Source organism: Spinacia oleracea, chromosome 1 (assembly GCF_020520425.1).
Source record: "Spinacia oleracea cultivar Varoflay chromosome 1, BTI_SOV_V1, whole genome shotgun sequence".
Classification (NCBI taxonomy): domain Eukaryota; kingdom Viridiplantae; phylum Streptophyta; class Magnoliopsida; order Caryophyllales; family Amaranthaceae; genus Spinacia; species Spinacia oleracea.
This window is the reverse complement of record NC_079487.1, coordinates 90,428,243-90,444,043: the sequence shown is the minus strand read 5'-3', so window position 1 is coordinate 90,444,043 and position 15,801 is coordinate 90,428,243. Positions and strand designations below refer to the sequence as shown.

The window sequence follows — 15,801 nt, the reverse complement described above, 5'->3', positions numbered from 1 at the left end:
GTATAAGCCAACTAAGAAAATCATGTCAAGTTGAATTGACAGTGTAAAATTACAAGCTCCACGAGGACCCCACAATTTACACCTCAAGTCCTCGAGTAGCTCATACTCCATAACGATCAATGATGAGAACGTTAGAAGGGAGGAATCAAACACAATTAAAAGTTCAAGTAAATGATCAAATATACATAGCGCATCAAATATGGAGTACAATGCTTGAAAAGTTTACCTCTTTTATTAGATCATCACTGACAAATGAATATTGAACATTTGAAAGAATATAAACCTATTCATGTACGACTATGTGACAAACTGAATGGATAATTGGGATTCGTTTCTTCTTTCCTCCCTAAACCTATGATAGATGAACAAATTGAAAGAATGATTATGACAGATGAACAATTTGAAAGAATGATTATGACAGAAACGAAAATAGAAAGAATGATTATGCTTAAAACTTTGTTGATTTTTGTTGATTAGCTGGACAGTGTGCAGGGCTTCAAAAACCAAAAGACATCCAAAGTTCTTCCTTGTTTTGCAGCAGAAAGTGATGCATTCCCATTTTCCTTCTTATCATCAAGCTCTTCCCTAAGTGTCTTGTTCTGGCCCAATTCTTGAAATATCTCTCTCTCCTGATAGATAAATTAAATAAAATTTATAATGAATAAAGTTCAGCAAGCAGACATTGCTGATTGCTGATTGCTGATTGCTGATTGCTGATTGCTGATTTTCTACTTTTGACAAGGGAGATGAACAGGGAAACACAAGAGAGCAACAAATTCATGTGGCTGAAAAGATTTTGTCCATAAATAGCCATGAAAATCCAACCAAACAGAAAATAGTTTGACACAATCAAACAATCTGTAGCATACACTAACATGTTTATTTTGTTGAGATCAAGGTAACATGCAATGACTTATGTCAATCTACCACAATAATAGTCCTGGTATGATATGATTCATAGAGTATTGTGCAACAAGGGAATCAATCTCACAAACTTCAGAAGAGAAGAATTGGCATTGTTAAAGATGTAAGATTCATACTGCGAGTTTGGACTTTGGGCCCTTTGAAGGCGTGGCCTTGATAGGATCACGAGTGGCTGAAAAACCTTGAGGCGTAGGAGGATTTGTCCGTATTGGCAATATCTTTGTCTCGCGCTTTACATTGTTCAAATCCAGAGAAATAGGGATATTCTCTGCTTCGTCATCCCTCCTGCACAAGAAACAGGGATAAACATAAGTAACACACCAAGTATTGTAGATTCTAATAAAAAACATATAGCATTGCAATGAACATACATGATCTTGTTCCTGAGCTTGGACTTGCAATTGGTTTTCTCTCCAGCTTCAAATTTAACCTCAAGAAAAGGTTTCCTTTCCTTATCTCTCTCATTCATCTTCTTGTCCACGCGGGAAGCTAAAGCATCCTGTATTTTCGTCGGGGCGACAATGGTGGTGGCGGGACCTAATGGTTTGTAAGGCTGGTTGGAATTGAATTTGAGAGGACCTAGTTGTTGGTGTTGCTCCTCCTCCTGCGTCTTTATATGCTCTGTCTCCTTGAGCCTGGTAGACGTGGTAGTTCCGGCCATTTTCTTCAAATCGTTACAGAAATCGGTAATTTTGCCAAAAAGGTCCCTCCCACCAAACAAATCCTTAGCCGAAAGAGTGGCCTTTAACCTGGGTTTATCATCACTGTGAAGCATAATCTCAGAATAGTCATCCTTTGGGGCGCTGGACTTGATTTCAGCCTTGTTGTAATATTTAATTTGATTGTGATTAGGAGGAGGAGTTGAGAAATTAGGGTTTTGATTTTCAGAATCCTCCTCATTTGCGACACCGGATAATTGATTCGCGGCTCCGCGCCTCTTCAAATTCGTCGCCTCCCTGGTGCCAATCAATTTCAGGAATTAATTAATTAAATAATGATGGATTTGAAAGGCGTGAAACTGTGAAAGGAAAGAAAAGGTACCTGCGAGTCCAATCGGCAAGTCCAATGAGCTTGGAAACACTAACAGATCTTAAAAGCTGCATCCATGAAAACCTCAAAATCAATAAAAGCTCCGAAATGAAAATTGAAAGAAATGAAAACCTAATAATTGAAGTAAAAAAAACCTTGGAAGAAGAAGAAGGGGTTGAAGTTAGGAAATCTTCAGCAGTTGCAGGATGCTTACAATCTGGAGATCCACCAAAGGGAAAGTAAATAAAAGAAAAAAGAGCAAAGATAACAACAATTATAAACCCTAAAATGGGAAATCGAGAAAATACCAGGACGACAAAACCAAGCAACATCATCGGCAGGGGAAGAAGGAGAAGCCAAGAAATCAACCCACTGAGGAGCATTGATGTTCTCGAATACTTGATCCACCACGAATATTGACTCTATGCTTTTCCACTCTATTTTTGCAGCCTCCATTTTTATTTTTTATTCACAGAAGATGAAAAAGATGATGGAGACTTGTAACGCTGATAGGAGAGAGAAATTGAGAGTTGAGAGGGAAAGCCAAAGTGAGTGAGAGGTGGGAGGGAGGGAAGCAAAAGTGAGAGAGTTGGGAGGGAAGCAACGTCCAAGAATGTAGTCAGATGCTTACACTCACCCCTGCCTCCACCATTTACTCCCTAACGGATTTTTAGACCGTTGTAACTCCTACCTGGATTTTCCTTCTTTCTTTTTCCCTTTTCTTTTTTCTTCTCCCTCTTTAATCCTCCATTCTTGATTTTCAATGCGCTCCTACTTCTCGTGCTATATGGGCCTAGACACACCCCACACTTTCAACTTACATGACCACACCCAGTCCACAATTGGGGATGATAATGGGCCAGATCTGGAACGAGTCCAGCAAGATCCAAACCTACGTTTTTGGAGGTGGATCCAGATCCGACCTAGATTTAAATAATAGGATTCGGGACCCCGATCCATTGTGTTAGTATCCAACCTTTCTTTACTTGTATTTTGCTTATCTAGTGCTTTCTAGTTATAGCCTCTAGATAGAATTATTATGTTACTGTTAATCCATTGTTCATTAGTAGTCTGTAGCTAATTCAAAATAAACCTATATGAGGGTTATGAATGAATGAATTTCTACTTCTTAGCAATTGTTGCCATCACTTTATTGCTTGTGTTTTGTTGTAGGCCTTTATAGATATTGTGCCGCCACTTGCTCTAAAGCATCCTAAATCCCTCAATCAGATAAATTCTTGTTGCCAATCCCGTTTGTGCCTGCTGTGCGCACACAAGCTCCTCGGTCGATCCTCGTCCCTCACTCTTGTCGCCAATAGACAAGAGCGCCCATTCGGAATCCGACGCTTGCTCGTGCCCCTACGAGTCACAAAACACCCATTCTCCACAAGGCTCGCATCCTTGCCGCCAATAGGCAAGAGTTCGCCGCACGGATCCGGTGCCAAAATATTTGAACCGTGGCAGTTGGTATCAGAGCCAGCCAAGGCTCAAATCTAGCCCCTGAGAGACCCAAGGAAGCAAACAGAAATGGAATCAATCGAAGAAATACTAGACTGGCTAGAAAGCAAGTCAGAGAGCTGGACCCGACTCGAGGAAGTTGTGATTGTCCAAGCCAAATAAATAGAAAGACTCGAGAATGCGGTCGATGAGCTCATGCAAGAGAAGGAAGCGCTTCAGGATAAACTTAATTATGTTCAGAAGCAAGCTGAAGATACACAAGACAAGTGTGCGACACTGATGCGCGGCGCAAGGACTGACTCGGGCGGAGGTGGGGCAACGAAAATCAAACCTCCAAAGCCTCGAGACTACAATGACGCTAGAGACTCAAAGGAAGTTAATAACTTCCTCTTCGACACGGAGCAGTACTTCAGAATTTTTCAGCTGAGTGACGATCTAAAGGTTGATACTGCGACCATGCATTTGTCGGATGATGCGAAGCTATGGTGGTGACAGGCTAAATTCGTATCACCTTGTCAAAGATAAACCTAAAATCACTAGCTAAATAGCAAGGGAAGTTAGGATCGAATCCACAGGGAAACAACGTTCTTTCTACTACTAAAAATAAGGTCTAGACTACTGGAAACAAGAATATGGGTTGATTTGTATATTAAAACTACAACGATAATAAAAAAGGAATATATCAGATATTAAAAGGTCTAGGGCATAGGTTCACCAATGAACAACAATCCAGGATGATAAACAATATTAATAATCAATAAAACAGTTAATTAGACTAGCATGCTCTCTCGAATCGATACTAATCATAGACTTGCAATTAACGGGCTCTCGCTACGTATTAATCCCAATTCTACCTATTGAAACAAGCCTAAACATGAAATTGCATCTCTCGAATCTTAATTTGATATTGCTAGACTAATACAATTAGACCTGCGCAAATCTAATTGCAAAGTAAATGGAAGCAATCAATAGGAATTAGCAGCTAATACCAACAATCAACAATAATTAATCATCCCTTCATATTGGTTCATGGATTCCCAAAACCCTAGAATGAAACTACTCACACATAATTGAAATAAATAAGGCAAACATATTGATTGAAAACATAATTCAAATAGAATAATAAAGCGGATTTTTTTGGTATTTACTACCTTGAAAATACACCACTTTTGTATTTACTACCTTATGAAAATTTTATTTTAAATTACTACCTTAAAGTTCCAATTTATTTTTATTTATTACCACTTTACAGTTTTCTCATTTTAAAATTGAGATATCTCTTTCGTTTCTTAATCATTTTAAGTGATTCAAATTCCATTCTTCTTATTTATGTGTAAGGATTCCATTGAGATCTTGCTTTTAAAATTTTGCAAAAGGTAAAACGAATTAAATATTATACGTAAAAGTTTAAAATAATGAATTATCAAACGAATTGTTTTGAAATGTCGTGCTCAATGAAATCCCTATAGAGCAAGGAGGATAATGAACTTTGAATCACATTAAAGGATTAAGAAACCAAAGAGATATCTTAATTTTAAAATGAGAAAATTGTAAAGTGGTAGTAAATAGTAAAAAATTGAAAGTTTAAGGTAGTAATTTAAAATAAAAATTTCATAAGGTAGTAAATACAAAAGTGGTGTATTTTTAAGGTAGTAAATAACAAAATTTCCTAATAAAGCAAAGAAAGAATTAATACCTAAAGAAATGAAGAATGAATAATAAATGCTTCAATTTTTGATTGAAAATAAAAAAACTAAGTGTTTAACAATTGGAGAGAATAAACTAAGCAATGAAAATAAACTAAGTGCTCTAAGCTGGAAAATAAGATGCCCAAAATTAACTAAGGGATTGGTTTAAATAGTCTTGCCCAAAACAAAGCAAAAAAAACCGGAAAATAAACTAATCGAAAAGGCGTTGGAGGTTGTCGTCGCCCGATCGGGTAGACGCTCGCCCGATCGGGCTTTTGGCTCGCAATAAAGTCGATCGGGCGAAATTCCGCCCGATCGGGCGGATGAGAAAAACTTCACAGTAGATGCAGGATGGGCGCCCGATGGGCACCGGGCGAAGTTCGCCCGATCGGCCGGGCGCGTGCTGAAGTGATTAATCTTCCTTTTTGCTCGCCCGATTATCTCCATTCGCCCACCCATCGTAGGGCGATCAGCCAAATGCACCGTTTTTCACTTATAGCGCCAAGTCTAACTCTCGGGGCTCAATCATAGACATCATATCATAGGCTCCCAAGGGTCGACCATGATCATCCCGAACCTACTCGAGAACCGTGTAGTGGCCCATATCATCATGAAACGAGCCTAAAAAGGCCAAATTCTCATTAAACGAATCTGAAACTCAAGGCACACTCATAACACAAATTAGTACGAAAAATGGATCCTAAGAGCTCATTTAACGCAAAAAAGTACTAAGGGACGGGGGTAAAAAACTCTATATAAAATGCACATATCTGGTGTCACACAAAGAACGCCGACATCGAAGGTGAGGAGGTCAAGATAGGTACTTGGGAAGAGTTCAAGAAGGAACTCAAAGATCAATTCTACACCGAGAACACCGAGTTTGTTGCAAGAATAAAGCTGCAGGAGATCCGCCACAAGGGCTCCCTACGCGACTATGTGAAAGAATACTCAGCTTTCATGTTGGACATCCGAGACATGAATGAAAATGATCGGTTGTTCAACATTGTTCACGCGCTACAAGAATGGGCGCAGCGTGAAGTATTGAGGGCGAAAGTTGACACCCTTTCGGCCCCTATTACTGCTGCAGAGCGACTAATGGACTGCTCCGCTGGGAGGTGCCAACACTCAGAAGAAGAATCAAGGGGGACGCCTATAAGTTTGGAGGGCCCGACTCCAAACTCACCTAAGAGCGCAATAAGTGGCTCGAAGGTGCCGTCCAACTTAGTCGGCGGATTCAAGCCAATAAGTGGGGGAAGCGACTATTAGAAATCATGGTTGTCGCCATCCCAATCAACAATAGAATCCAAAGTCGGCACGCCCTCGGGAAAAATTAGTAGGCTTAATTGCTATCTATGTCGAGGCCAACACAAATGGTGGGAGTGCAAACACAAAGGGCAGATTGACAACCTACAAAAGAGACTGTCGGCCATGACCGTCAATGAAACAGGTGAGTTTGAAGAAGAAGAAGAAGAAGATGTGCAGCCTCAGAGAATGGGTGCCATCTACAATATGGGCGCCATGAGAATGATAACTCGGGAAGAAGAGGAAGAAGAGGAAGAAGAAGAAGTCCGACACTTGTCGGCACTGCGAGTGATGAAGCCCCAGAAGAAGGATACATCCAAGAAGAAACCTCGCATCAGATACCCACCAGAGCGAGTGATGGAGCCACACAGAAAGACGACATCTCAGACACACCCTCGCAACAGATACAAGAATCAAGATGATAGTTCGGGTCAAACTGCTCCAAGAAAGAAACAAGAATTAAGGAAGACTTGGATTCATACGAAACATCAAACCCAAATCAACAAGACTCCTACAGGAACAATCAAGGAAGACTCCAGAAACCTCCATCAACCAACGGCGCATAAAAGACTACAGAGTTTAGAATATGAGCTTTTTTCTTTTATCCATTGTAATTCTTGTAAGTCGACGAGGTCGTCGACGGCTTAAGGGGGAGGATGTTAGAATCCAACCTTCCTTTACTTGTATTTTGCTTATCTAGTGCTTTCTAGGATCTTTCTAATAGTTTTCTAGGCTCTAGATAAAATTATTATATTACTGTGAATCCAGTGTTCACTGGTAGTTTGTAGCTAATTCAAAATAAACCTCTATGAGGGTTATGAATGAATGAATTCTTATTCTCACCAATTGTTGTCATCGCTTTATTGCTTGTATTTTGTTGTAGGAATTTATAGATATTGTGCCGCCACTTGATGTAAAGCATCCCAAATCCCACAAAGTCCCACAATCAGATAAATTCTCGTCGCCGGTCTTGCTTGTGCCTGCTGTGCGCACACAAGTGCCCCGGTCGACCCTCGTCCCTCGCTCTTGTTGTCAATAGACAATAGAGCCCATTCAGAATCAGACGCTTGCTCGTGCCCCTACGAGTCACAAGACACTCTCCGCACAAGGCTCGCATCCTTGCGGCCAATAGGCAAGAGTGCGCCGCACGGATCCGATGTCAAAACATTCAGACCGTGACACATTGGGGCTAAGCATATTTCTTGTCCAAAAAGAATTTATCCCTACTTTTTATATGTAAAAGTAACTTTGATTTTGTATAGTCACTAAATACAAAAAAAATCGTTACGTTTGTTTAGGGAGAAAAAGCATATGCCGTAATAGTTTTGTATTACAATAAAAATTCAAAGTTTCTAATATACTACTTATATAGTTATACGTCTAAGACAAATAAATTTTTAATAGTTTATATCATAAGAACTGAATAAATTTTAGCAAGCAAGATTGAATTATATTGAAATTTCAAAACAAAAAGTTAAAATAATTATATATGGATTCATAGGTCGGATCTGGATCTATAATTCTTGGACATGAATCCAGACCCGTCCTACCAAACATGGACCTAGCTCCAAATCTTTAAAATTGGACCGGATCCAACCGGGTTTGTGTTAGGTCTTGGACTCATTATCATCCCTACTCACAAGTCCACAAGACCACAACACATAGCGTAGAAGGTTTACAACTTTACAGATTATCTATCCCAATCTCAGACCCTCTTTTCGATAAAAAATGAAAAGGCCAACATGACATTATAACCTACTCTACTCTACTTAATTTTTTTTTATACTTATACTATATACTATATATTAAAAAGTGTTTTAAAACAGTTTACGTTCCACGTGGCACGCTGCTTATGAGAATTTCGTTTCATGTAAATTTATTTATTTAAAAATGGAGTACGTGGGCTTGAACCTCCGACCTCACGTTTAAATAATGAAGTATTTACCACCGAGGTTTAACATGTTATATGTTATCATTGCAAAAAAAAAAATACTAATAAATGTAACAAATAGGAAATTGATTACTACATTTTCAAATAAAAATAATTTAAATGTTACTAATGCAGTAACCCGGAGCATCGCCCGAGCCTAAAAACTATTTTTCTTTAAAATTGGTTGAACCAGAATACAATTCGATATTCCTTGTAGGTGTGAAGTTGATCAAATTCCATGTTTCATTATTAAACTAGGCTTTAGGCCCGGGCGATGCCCGACTGACTACATTAATAACATTAATAATTATTAGTGGTAAAAAATTTATTGTATATATATATATATATATATATATATATATAACATGAAATATGTAATAGATTAGCGGTAAAAGTTTATTATTTAAACTCAAGGCCTTTTAATATATTGTATAGATGTACATTTCATTTTTTTATTTTATGTACGGGATGTGGAGTTGATTCAAGATTAGATATGCTTAGAATACGATTTTAGTATTTTACTGCTCGTACTAGCAAATTCATACCTTAAAAAAAATAGTGAGAAACAACCTTAATCTATTTTCGTGCGTTGATTAGGCCTTTTTCGGCTATGAATGTGGCGTGTCAGTCACGTGCGTCTTTTTTTATTAGAATATTTGGAATAACATACCTTTTATATGATTGACTTTGCGACAAACAACTTTTTATAAAACAATGTGTCTTCTATGTGATCAGGCACACCATCAACTTAATGGTGTGACACGCGCGCACAACTCTGTCGTGCACACGCTCTGGTCTTCTAGACTGGAGACTCACTCACAGGCTCCTCCCTACTCAGATTACGTTTCTTGTTAGCTCTGGTTGCATAAGTAGAAAGGGTAGTAAACACGCCTTTCGGATTGAGAGGATTTTTGGTAGTGGGACGACCGTCTTTTCCCAAACCAAGAGTAGGGAAATCGAGGGTGTGCAAACCTGGTAAGAAGAGAAGAAAGCTAGTAAGCGCTGGTATGAATCAAATAGCACAAGAAATAAATAAAAAACCATTTTTTTACTTAAGCAGTAAAAAGGGGGATATGGCTATCAGCTCACGTCCATACCAAGAGTGTAGGTATGTCATAAGCCGACATCAGACAATGGCCCATTCACCAAAATATACTTAGCAGGGGGCAACCAATATTTAGGAACGCAGACGGTCTTTAGCAGACCGATATCAACATGGTTACAAGAAACGAATCGGTGCGCCCTTTTTTCCCTAAAACCTAAGTCTCGGTCAAGGTAATGATTCATATGGGGGCGAGGTAGGTGAAAACGGGTGCAGATTGGAAAGTCAGACGGCACCCGCAACCAGTAGGACTTCTTCTCCCAGTCTTTGCATCTGGAAAGTTTAGGATGCACAGTCATCTTGTTGGCCTTGGTATAAAAAGACCACCATCTAGATTTCTTCTTATACTTCTTCAGCCAAATCAGCCTCCGAAACAAGTTTATAGTTTGAGGCCACTACTTAAAGGACAGCAGACAGGTGAAAGCAACCACAATTCTGATAACCTGGGGAGTTATCTGAGCCAAACACACATTCCAAGCCCGCAATATCTTCATCAAATAAGGATGCAAAGGAAATCGGATCCCGAAGTCAAAATGATGGGCATACACACCAATGTGACCAGGAGGACAATCCAAAATCACACTCTTCTCCTTAGGGACAACAAGCTGGTACCCGCTAGGAAGCCTCAAATACTCCTTGGCCCAACGAGGATGAATATCCTTGATGGCCCTATTCCGACAAAACATTCGAGAGCTGAACCGTGGCAACCTTGCTATCATCAGGAGGAGGACATTCAACCCTGTACCTCTCCTCCTCCAAATCGGAGTCTGGCTCCTCATCCAAAGCCTGCTCCCTCAACTCTGGCTCGGAAAGGGATAATACATTCTTTCCATCAGACCATAGGGTACCAATATCATCATCAGACTCCAGAACTGAGTCATCTTCTTCCTCACCCTCCTCTCCAGACTCGGCAGACTCGACTCCCTCTACGTCATCGGTAGCACGGCTGCTAATCTCATCACCTTCAGTCTGAAGGCTACCACAGACCACATTCTCAAAATGGGCACCCTTAGCAGCACCCTGATTATATGACACAACAATATTGCCAATATTAGTCACATACTGACCCTTCCCAGAACCGACAGGATCCATAAATTGCGACCAAGAGAGAAGAGGGTAGTCAAGGGAAATCGAAGGAATATCCACTGCCGGCACAGGTTCATAAGTACTAAGCAAGTTTAAATCATGGTGTATATCTGCTCGTACCTGATTACGCATACGGGACTGCAACTCAAACGCATCATCCCGGTAGGACGGTTCAAAATAGTCGGAAGAGCACGGTCGATCTTCATCCATAATGTTCACATCCACAGATGGAAAGCGGCGCCCACATCATCATACCCACCCCCACTCAGCGCATTCTCACTATCTAACTCACTTGACATAATACTAAGAAAATACTAAACACAAACTACGGCACAAAACAGAAAGGGAGCAGGAAAATACCTTCGACACAACAAGCAGTTTACAACACGTAATGAATAAAACCACTGCCACAATACCGATTCTAATGCAGGAAACACAACGATGCCAGAGGGAACGCGCGAAGTAGGTTGCAAGACAATTTTGGAGAAAGAAAAGGATGGTTAGAAGAGAGAGAAAAAAGGATAACAAGTATATGTGTAACACCCTAATAATTCCTTGCTTTTATAAAATCATTTTCCAACTTAAAATAAAGGAATTACTAAAGCATTACCGCCACCGTGATAACGGTTAAGGCTATTACCAGAATTACGCAGCGGAAATTAATGTCAACTAACTTTTGAAAACGTAATAAATGAAATATCGAGGCCTCCTACAATTTGGAACCATGACGGCCCAAAAACCAGAGTATTAAAAGTTCAACGATTTCAAACATAATTAAAGTATAAATAAATAGTTCAAAATACGAAAGCATGCAACTCTCTCGATCATCCCAAGCCACATGATTTCGATCTACCAACCTGCTATATTATTCTACTCCCCATCAATGCAAGTGCAAATGATAGATCATCATAGGGTCATTAAGGCAAAGGCCATGACCAGAAACACACAAAGCACGTAGTCAGCAAAAGCTGAGTACTTACAAGAATAGAGTGAAACAAAACTAAAACATGCATCACTCACTAAGTACTAATCATCATGCAAAAGACATTTAAGAATCAACAAACCAACCATGAATACAAGACTCGACTCTTGACTCGACTCTTGACTCACAATTTAATTAGAATAAGCTTCGAACGGGCCAAAAGAATGTTCCATAAAGGAAAGGTGATGGGAGCCAACCATACACCAAATAATAAATAATAAAATCGGGCCATACCGAGTGTCGGGCCATACCGACTGAATTCCTGCGCATAATATAAATGAAACAACGGCTTGTATCATTAGTAGGAGATCAAGCTTTCCGGCAAGTCTCCCCCCATTGTTCATTCTCAAGGTATATACGTTCCAAGAGTTTTGAAGCTTGTTCTTGTTGCACTTTACGTTTATTAATATTTTATTAAAGGCGAACTCGAGACTCAACAAACATACATTTAATAAACAACAACCAAAACAATCTCATTTTAATCCTTTAGGACTTGTGATCAATAAATCAAGACGTAGTGGAATTACTACCAAGTTCCTTCTCACAAAAGGTGAGATTCCACATCATGCCCATTAACATGAGGGTTGTGCCCTTGCACGACAAAATCCTAATTCATTTCACATAAAATATTCCCAACTGAACCCTACATGTGCGGTGGCTTACGTGAGCGAACCCTTCACATGTGGTAAAATAAATAGTGCAACGAGGCACGAATAATTGGCTCAAAAGTATGCTAGACATCCCGTACAATAGCATAACAATAAATAATTCACCCCTTGCATGTGAAACAAACCATACATGCATAAATATTGAACAACATGATTGACAATGAAATCCATACTCATAATAATCCCAACATGCTTGTTCAACCAATAATTCAACGATTCCAATATAATAATCCACATGATCGTTCACCAAAACAAACATGAATCCACCAAGTTCACGTAGTATAATTCACATCAATAACAATCATGTAATGTCCCTTGGAAAATAATGTGGTCGCCCTAGACTTGTACGTACCTGGAATACCTAAGTACGGTGGCCACTGTGCGAATCACAACTTACTAGAAATCAACTCCTATAAACACAATGGAGAAACTTAATTATTATCCATGTTTACTAACTTTCCAGCAACTTTGTTTAGTTTTAAAACACTTGAATTAATTAGAACTTAATCGTTCATTAATAAAATAATAGTCTCAATCAATCGTTTAAAACCATAGCATGAAATTAATTTATTTTCATGTATAAAACCATTAAAAGTCGACGTTTTAAGTCTTTACAATATTCTGAAAAATATAATTGATTATCATAATTAAATTCATCATCTAATTATGCTAATCAATCGCCCATAAGGCTTAGATTAAAACTCTAATCATATTTTGTAACTAAAACCATTAAAACTAATAAAAATTGAAACTTTAATATATACTTCAAATCTGAAAATTATAATATTTCAATTCAAAACATTCTTCAATAATTCAAACATACAAATCCTCCAAATTCGGTGTTCATAACCGATCCCAGCATTTTAATTAATCAAAACCAATAATAATATAATTTAAATACGGAATTGAAATAGAATAGGCAAGGAAGAAGAGAATTATACCAATCCGGCCTATAGCACGGAACAACCACGAATTAATTGTGATTGGGCGAAAGAATTGAATGCACGGACAAGAACACACACACACACACTTCGTGTGTGCGCGCGCGCGCGGACGAAGGAACAAGAGCAAGGCAGCATTGCGCGCACAACAGTGCGGCACGAGAGGGACGAGGGGCGCGGCTGGGGTGCGAGCAAGAGGGGCGAGGGCTGGGCGTGTGGCTGGGCGAGGGCAGCGCACACAGCAACAACAATAGCATAGCAGCAGCAGGGCACGACGAGTGCACGGGCTGCGAGAGGGAGCAAGAGTGTGTGAGGCGAGTGGCGGCGTGCACGAAGGCACGAGGGCAGCAAGCAACCAGGAGAGGGGTGAGGGTTGCGTGCACGAAGGCACGAGGAAAAAGCAGCAAGGGGTTGTGCGTGCACGAGCAAAAGAGAGAGGAGAGAAAAGTGAAAATTGAAATACTGCAGCAGGATTTTAGAACGCTCATAACGTCTAATCTATAACTCGAAAATCGATCGATTATTGAGGCAAAGTTAATAACTTTTTGAGATCTACAACTTTTAAGAAGAAACCTTTTTCTGAAAACGAACGGAAGTAGGAGAAAAACGGCCAAACATAAGTTCCACGAAAGAAAGAAGAATTTAGGGTTAGGGTTTTACTTTTAGGTTTAATGAATAATAGGGAGCGATTTTGAGGGTGAGCACCTATATTTATAGGCTTAGGAGATTCAAAAATGGGCTAGGCTTTAGGATTCCTTTCGGGCTTCATTAAACATAAGATGGGCTTGTTTAATTCTTTTGGACTTGAACTTGGAATTGAATTGCGCTAGATTCATTTAAAATCGTTTTACTTTTGAAACCCAATTAAATTCCCAACATTAAATAATAAATTCATTTGGTAATAATTAAACTAATAAATTTTCTAATTAAATAAAATACATTTAAATAACATTTAAATGCATTTTAAATTCTAAAAATCATAAAAATACTTTATAAATATAATAAAATATATTTATAAAATACAGAAAAATACGAGGTATTACAATATGAGGGAGGGTTTAAATAGTCAAAGGAAAAACCGGAAAGTCTTTGATTTTGACAGTTAAGGGAAGTTGAAAAGACGCATCATCATCTCAACTAGGGGTGTTCATTAGCGGGTACCCGGCTAAACGGGTACCCGGAAGTACGGGTACCCGGAATTGCGAGTAGTGAATTTGTCGTACAGGGTACCCGTTTTCTTGAAAAAAAAAATATATCCAGCATGTAGTAGTACAATCAGTTTTTTTTTTGAGGGTAGTAGTACAATCAGTTACGGAGTACTCAAATTATAAAAAAAATCCTTCCTAGTATAATTGATAAGCTCTACTCATGGATTGATGGTTAAGATCAACTACTAGTTTCTGAATATAAGATAATAAGATACTCATTCTAGATTCCTACTCATTACTCATTAGTTAATTACTGCCGTATTTTCACAATTTAGAGAAATGTATAGTTCAAATCTGTCATTCCAAAACACAAATTTATCAAGGCAAATTTGCCAAAAAGGACCTTTTATAACACAAATTTTGCGAGAAAGGACCTTATATAATTTTTTTTGTGAAAACACACCTTAAAGTAATTTTTTTTGCGAGAAAAGACCTAAGGAAATTTTCCGGCATTGACTGAGCTTTTCCGGCCATTGACTTGCACGTGAGCAGCACGCGTGACTTACGTTGGCTAAAGACATTGATTTTCCCGAATCTTGAATTTTCAAACTTGATTTTATTTCGACTTTTTTTTCAACTTTAGGTTTTAAATCTTAGAATTTTGGAGGAAAATTGGGTGTAATTAGCAAAATAAAGCCACACGTGCTTCTCACGTGCAAGTCAATGGCCGGAAAAACTCAGTCAATGTCGAAAATTTACTTTTGGTTGTCTTTCGCAAAAAAAAAGTACATTAAGGTGTGATTTCACCAAAAAAAAATTATATAAGGTCCTTTCTCGCAAAAAAATTTACAAGGTGTGATTTCACAAAAAAAATTATATAAGGTCCTTTCTCGCAAAATTTGGATTATAAAATATCCTTTTTAACAAATTTGCCATTTATCAATAAATATTTTCAAATAATGTGAAAATTTAAAACACTACTGATTATTTCCTTTCCTCGTAACTAAATCAACCAAAAGACATACAATAAGATGGAAACTCGTAGCCCATCAGATTTGGTTTCAAACAATCTTTAATTTCATACATATCATATTAGTCAATTATATATGATGGAAACTCGTCGCCCATCAGATTTGGTTGCAAAGACATACAATAAGCCTATTTGATACCTTGGTGGAGGCTTATTGAAATCAAATTATTGAATGCGTGAACTCTTTAAGGCTTGAACTCTTGAGTCTTGAAGGCTTGAACTCTTGAGAGCTTGAATCGATTTGGTGGAGGCGTGGAGCAGTGCGCCGGAGCGGTGGCAACGCAGGTGAAGTGATGACTTGGTGCGGTGGGTCTGGTGGTGAACTGGAGGAGGAACGTTGTTGCTGACTTGCATGGTGCGTGCCGTGCGGCAATGAGAAGGAGAGAGCCAGAGAGCAGAGAGGGGATGAGAGTGTGAGACTGTGAGAAAGGAGAGCTGTGCGGCTGGAATGTGAGTTCAGAGTCCAAAATCAAAACCCTAGAAAGTAAAAACTGGGATATCAGACCCTAAAGG

The 15,801-nt window shown here is 38.9% G+C and overlaps 1 protein-coding gene and 1 long non-coding RNA gene across 2 annotated transcripts; both read right to left on the bottom strand.

Moving 5' to 3' along the window:
• Nucleotides 1–210: 210 nt before the first annotated feature.
• LOC110793691 (uncharacterized) lies at nucleotides 211–2,683 on the bottom strand. Its single transcript, XM_021998594.2, has 6 exons — nucleotides 2,262–2,683; nucleotides 2,109–2,170; nucleotides 1,966–2,021; nucleotides 1,296–1,880; nucleotides 1,041–1,209; nucleotides 211–629 (listed from the first exon to the last, which is right to left on the bottom strand). Exons 1-6 carry the CDS (start codon nucleotides 2,407–2,409, stop codon nucleotides 474–476), a joined length of 1,176 nt encoding a protein of 391 aa, XP_021854286.1. The 5' UTR covers nucleotides 2,410–2,683; the 3' UTR covers nucleotides 211–473.
• Nucleotides 2,684–11,178: 8,495 nt separating this feature from the next.
• On the bottom strand, nucleotides 11,179–15,801 carry LOC130467460 (uncharacterized). The gene is made up of 3 exons (XR_008927361.1): nucleotides 15,428–15,801; nucleotides 12,522–12,579; nucleotides 11,179–11,389 (listed from the first exon to the last, which is right to left on the bottom strand). It is a non-coding gene; the product is annotated as an uncharacterized lncRNA (long non-coding RNA).

Excerpts from the sequence above, each read along its gene's own strand:
- LOC110793691 (XM_021998594.2), bottom strand. The coding sequence starts at position 2,409 with ATGGAGGCTGCAAAAATAGAGTGGAAAAGCATAGAGTCAATATTCGTG. Across the intron at positions 2,171-2,261 it reads TGCTTGGTTTTGTCGTCCTG|ATTGTAAGCATCCTGCAACT; the intron begins GTATTTTCTCGA and ends GTGGATCTCCAG. Across the intron at positions 1,210-1,295 it reads AAGCTCAGGAACAAGATCAT|GAGGGATGACGAAGCAGAGA; the intron begins GTATGTTCATTG and ends TTTCTTGTGCAG.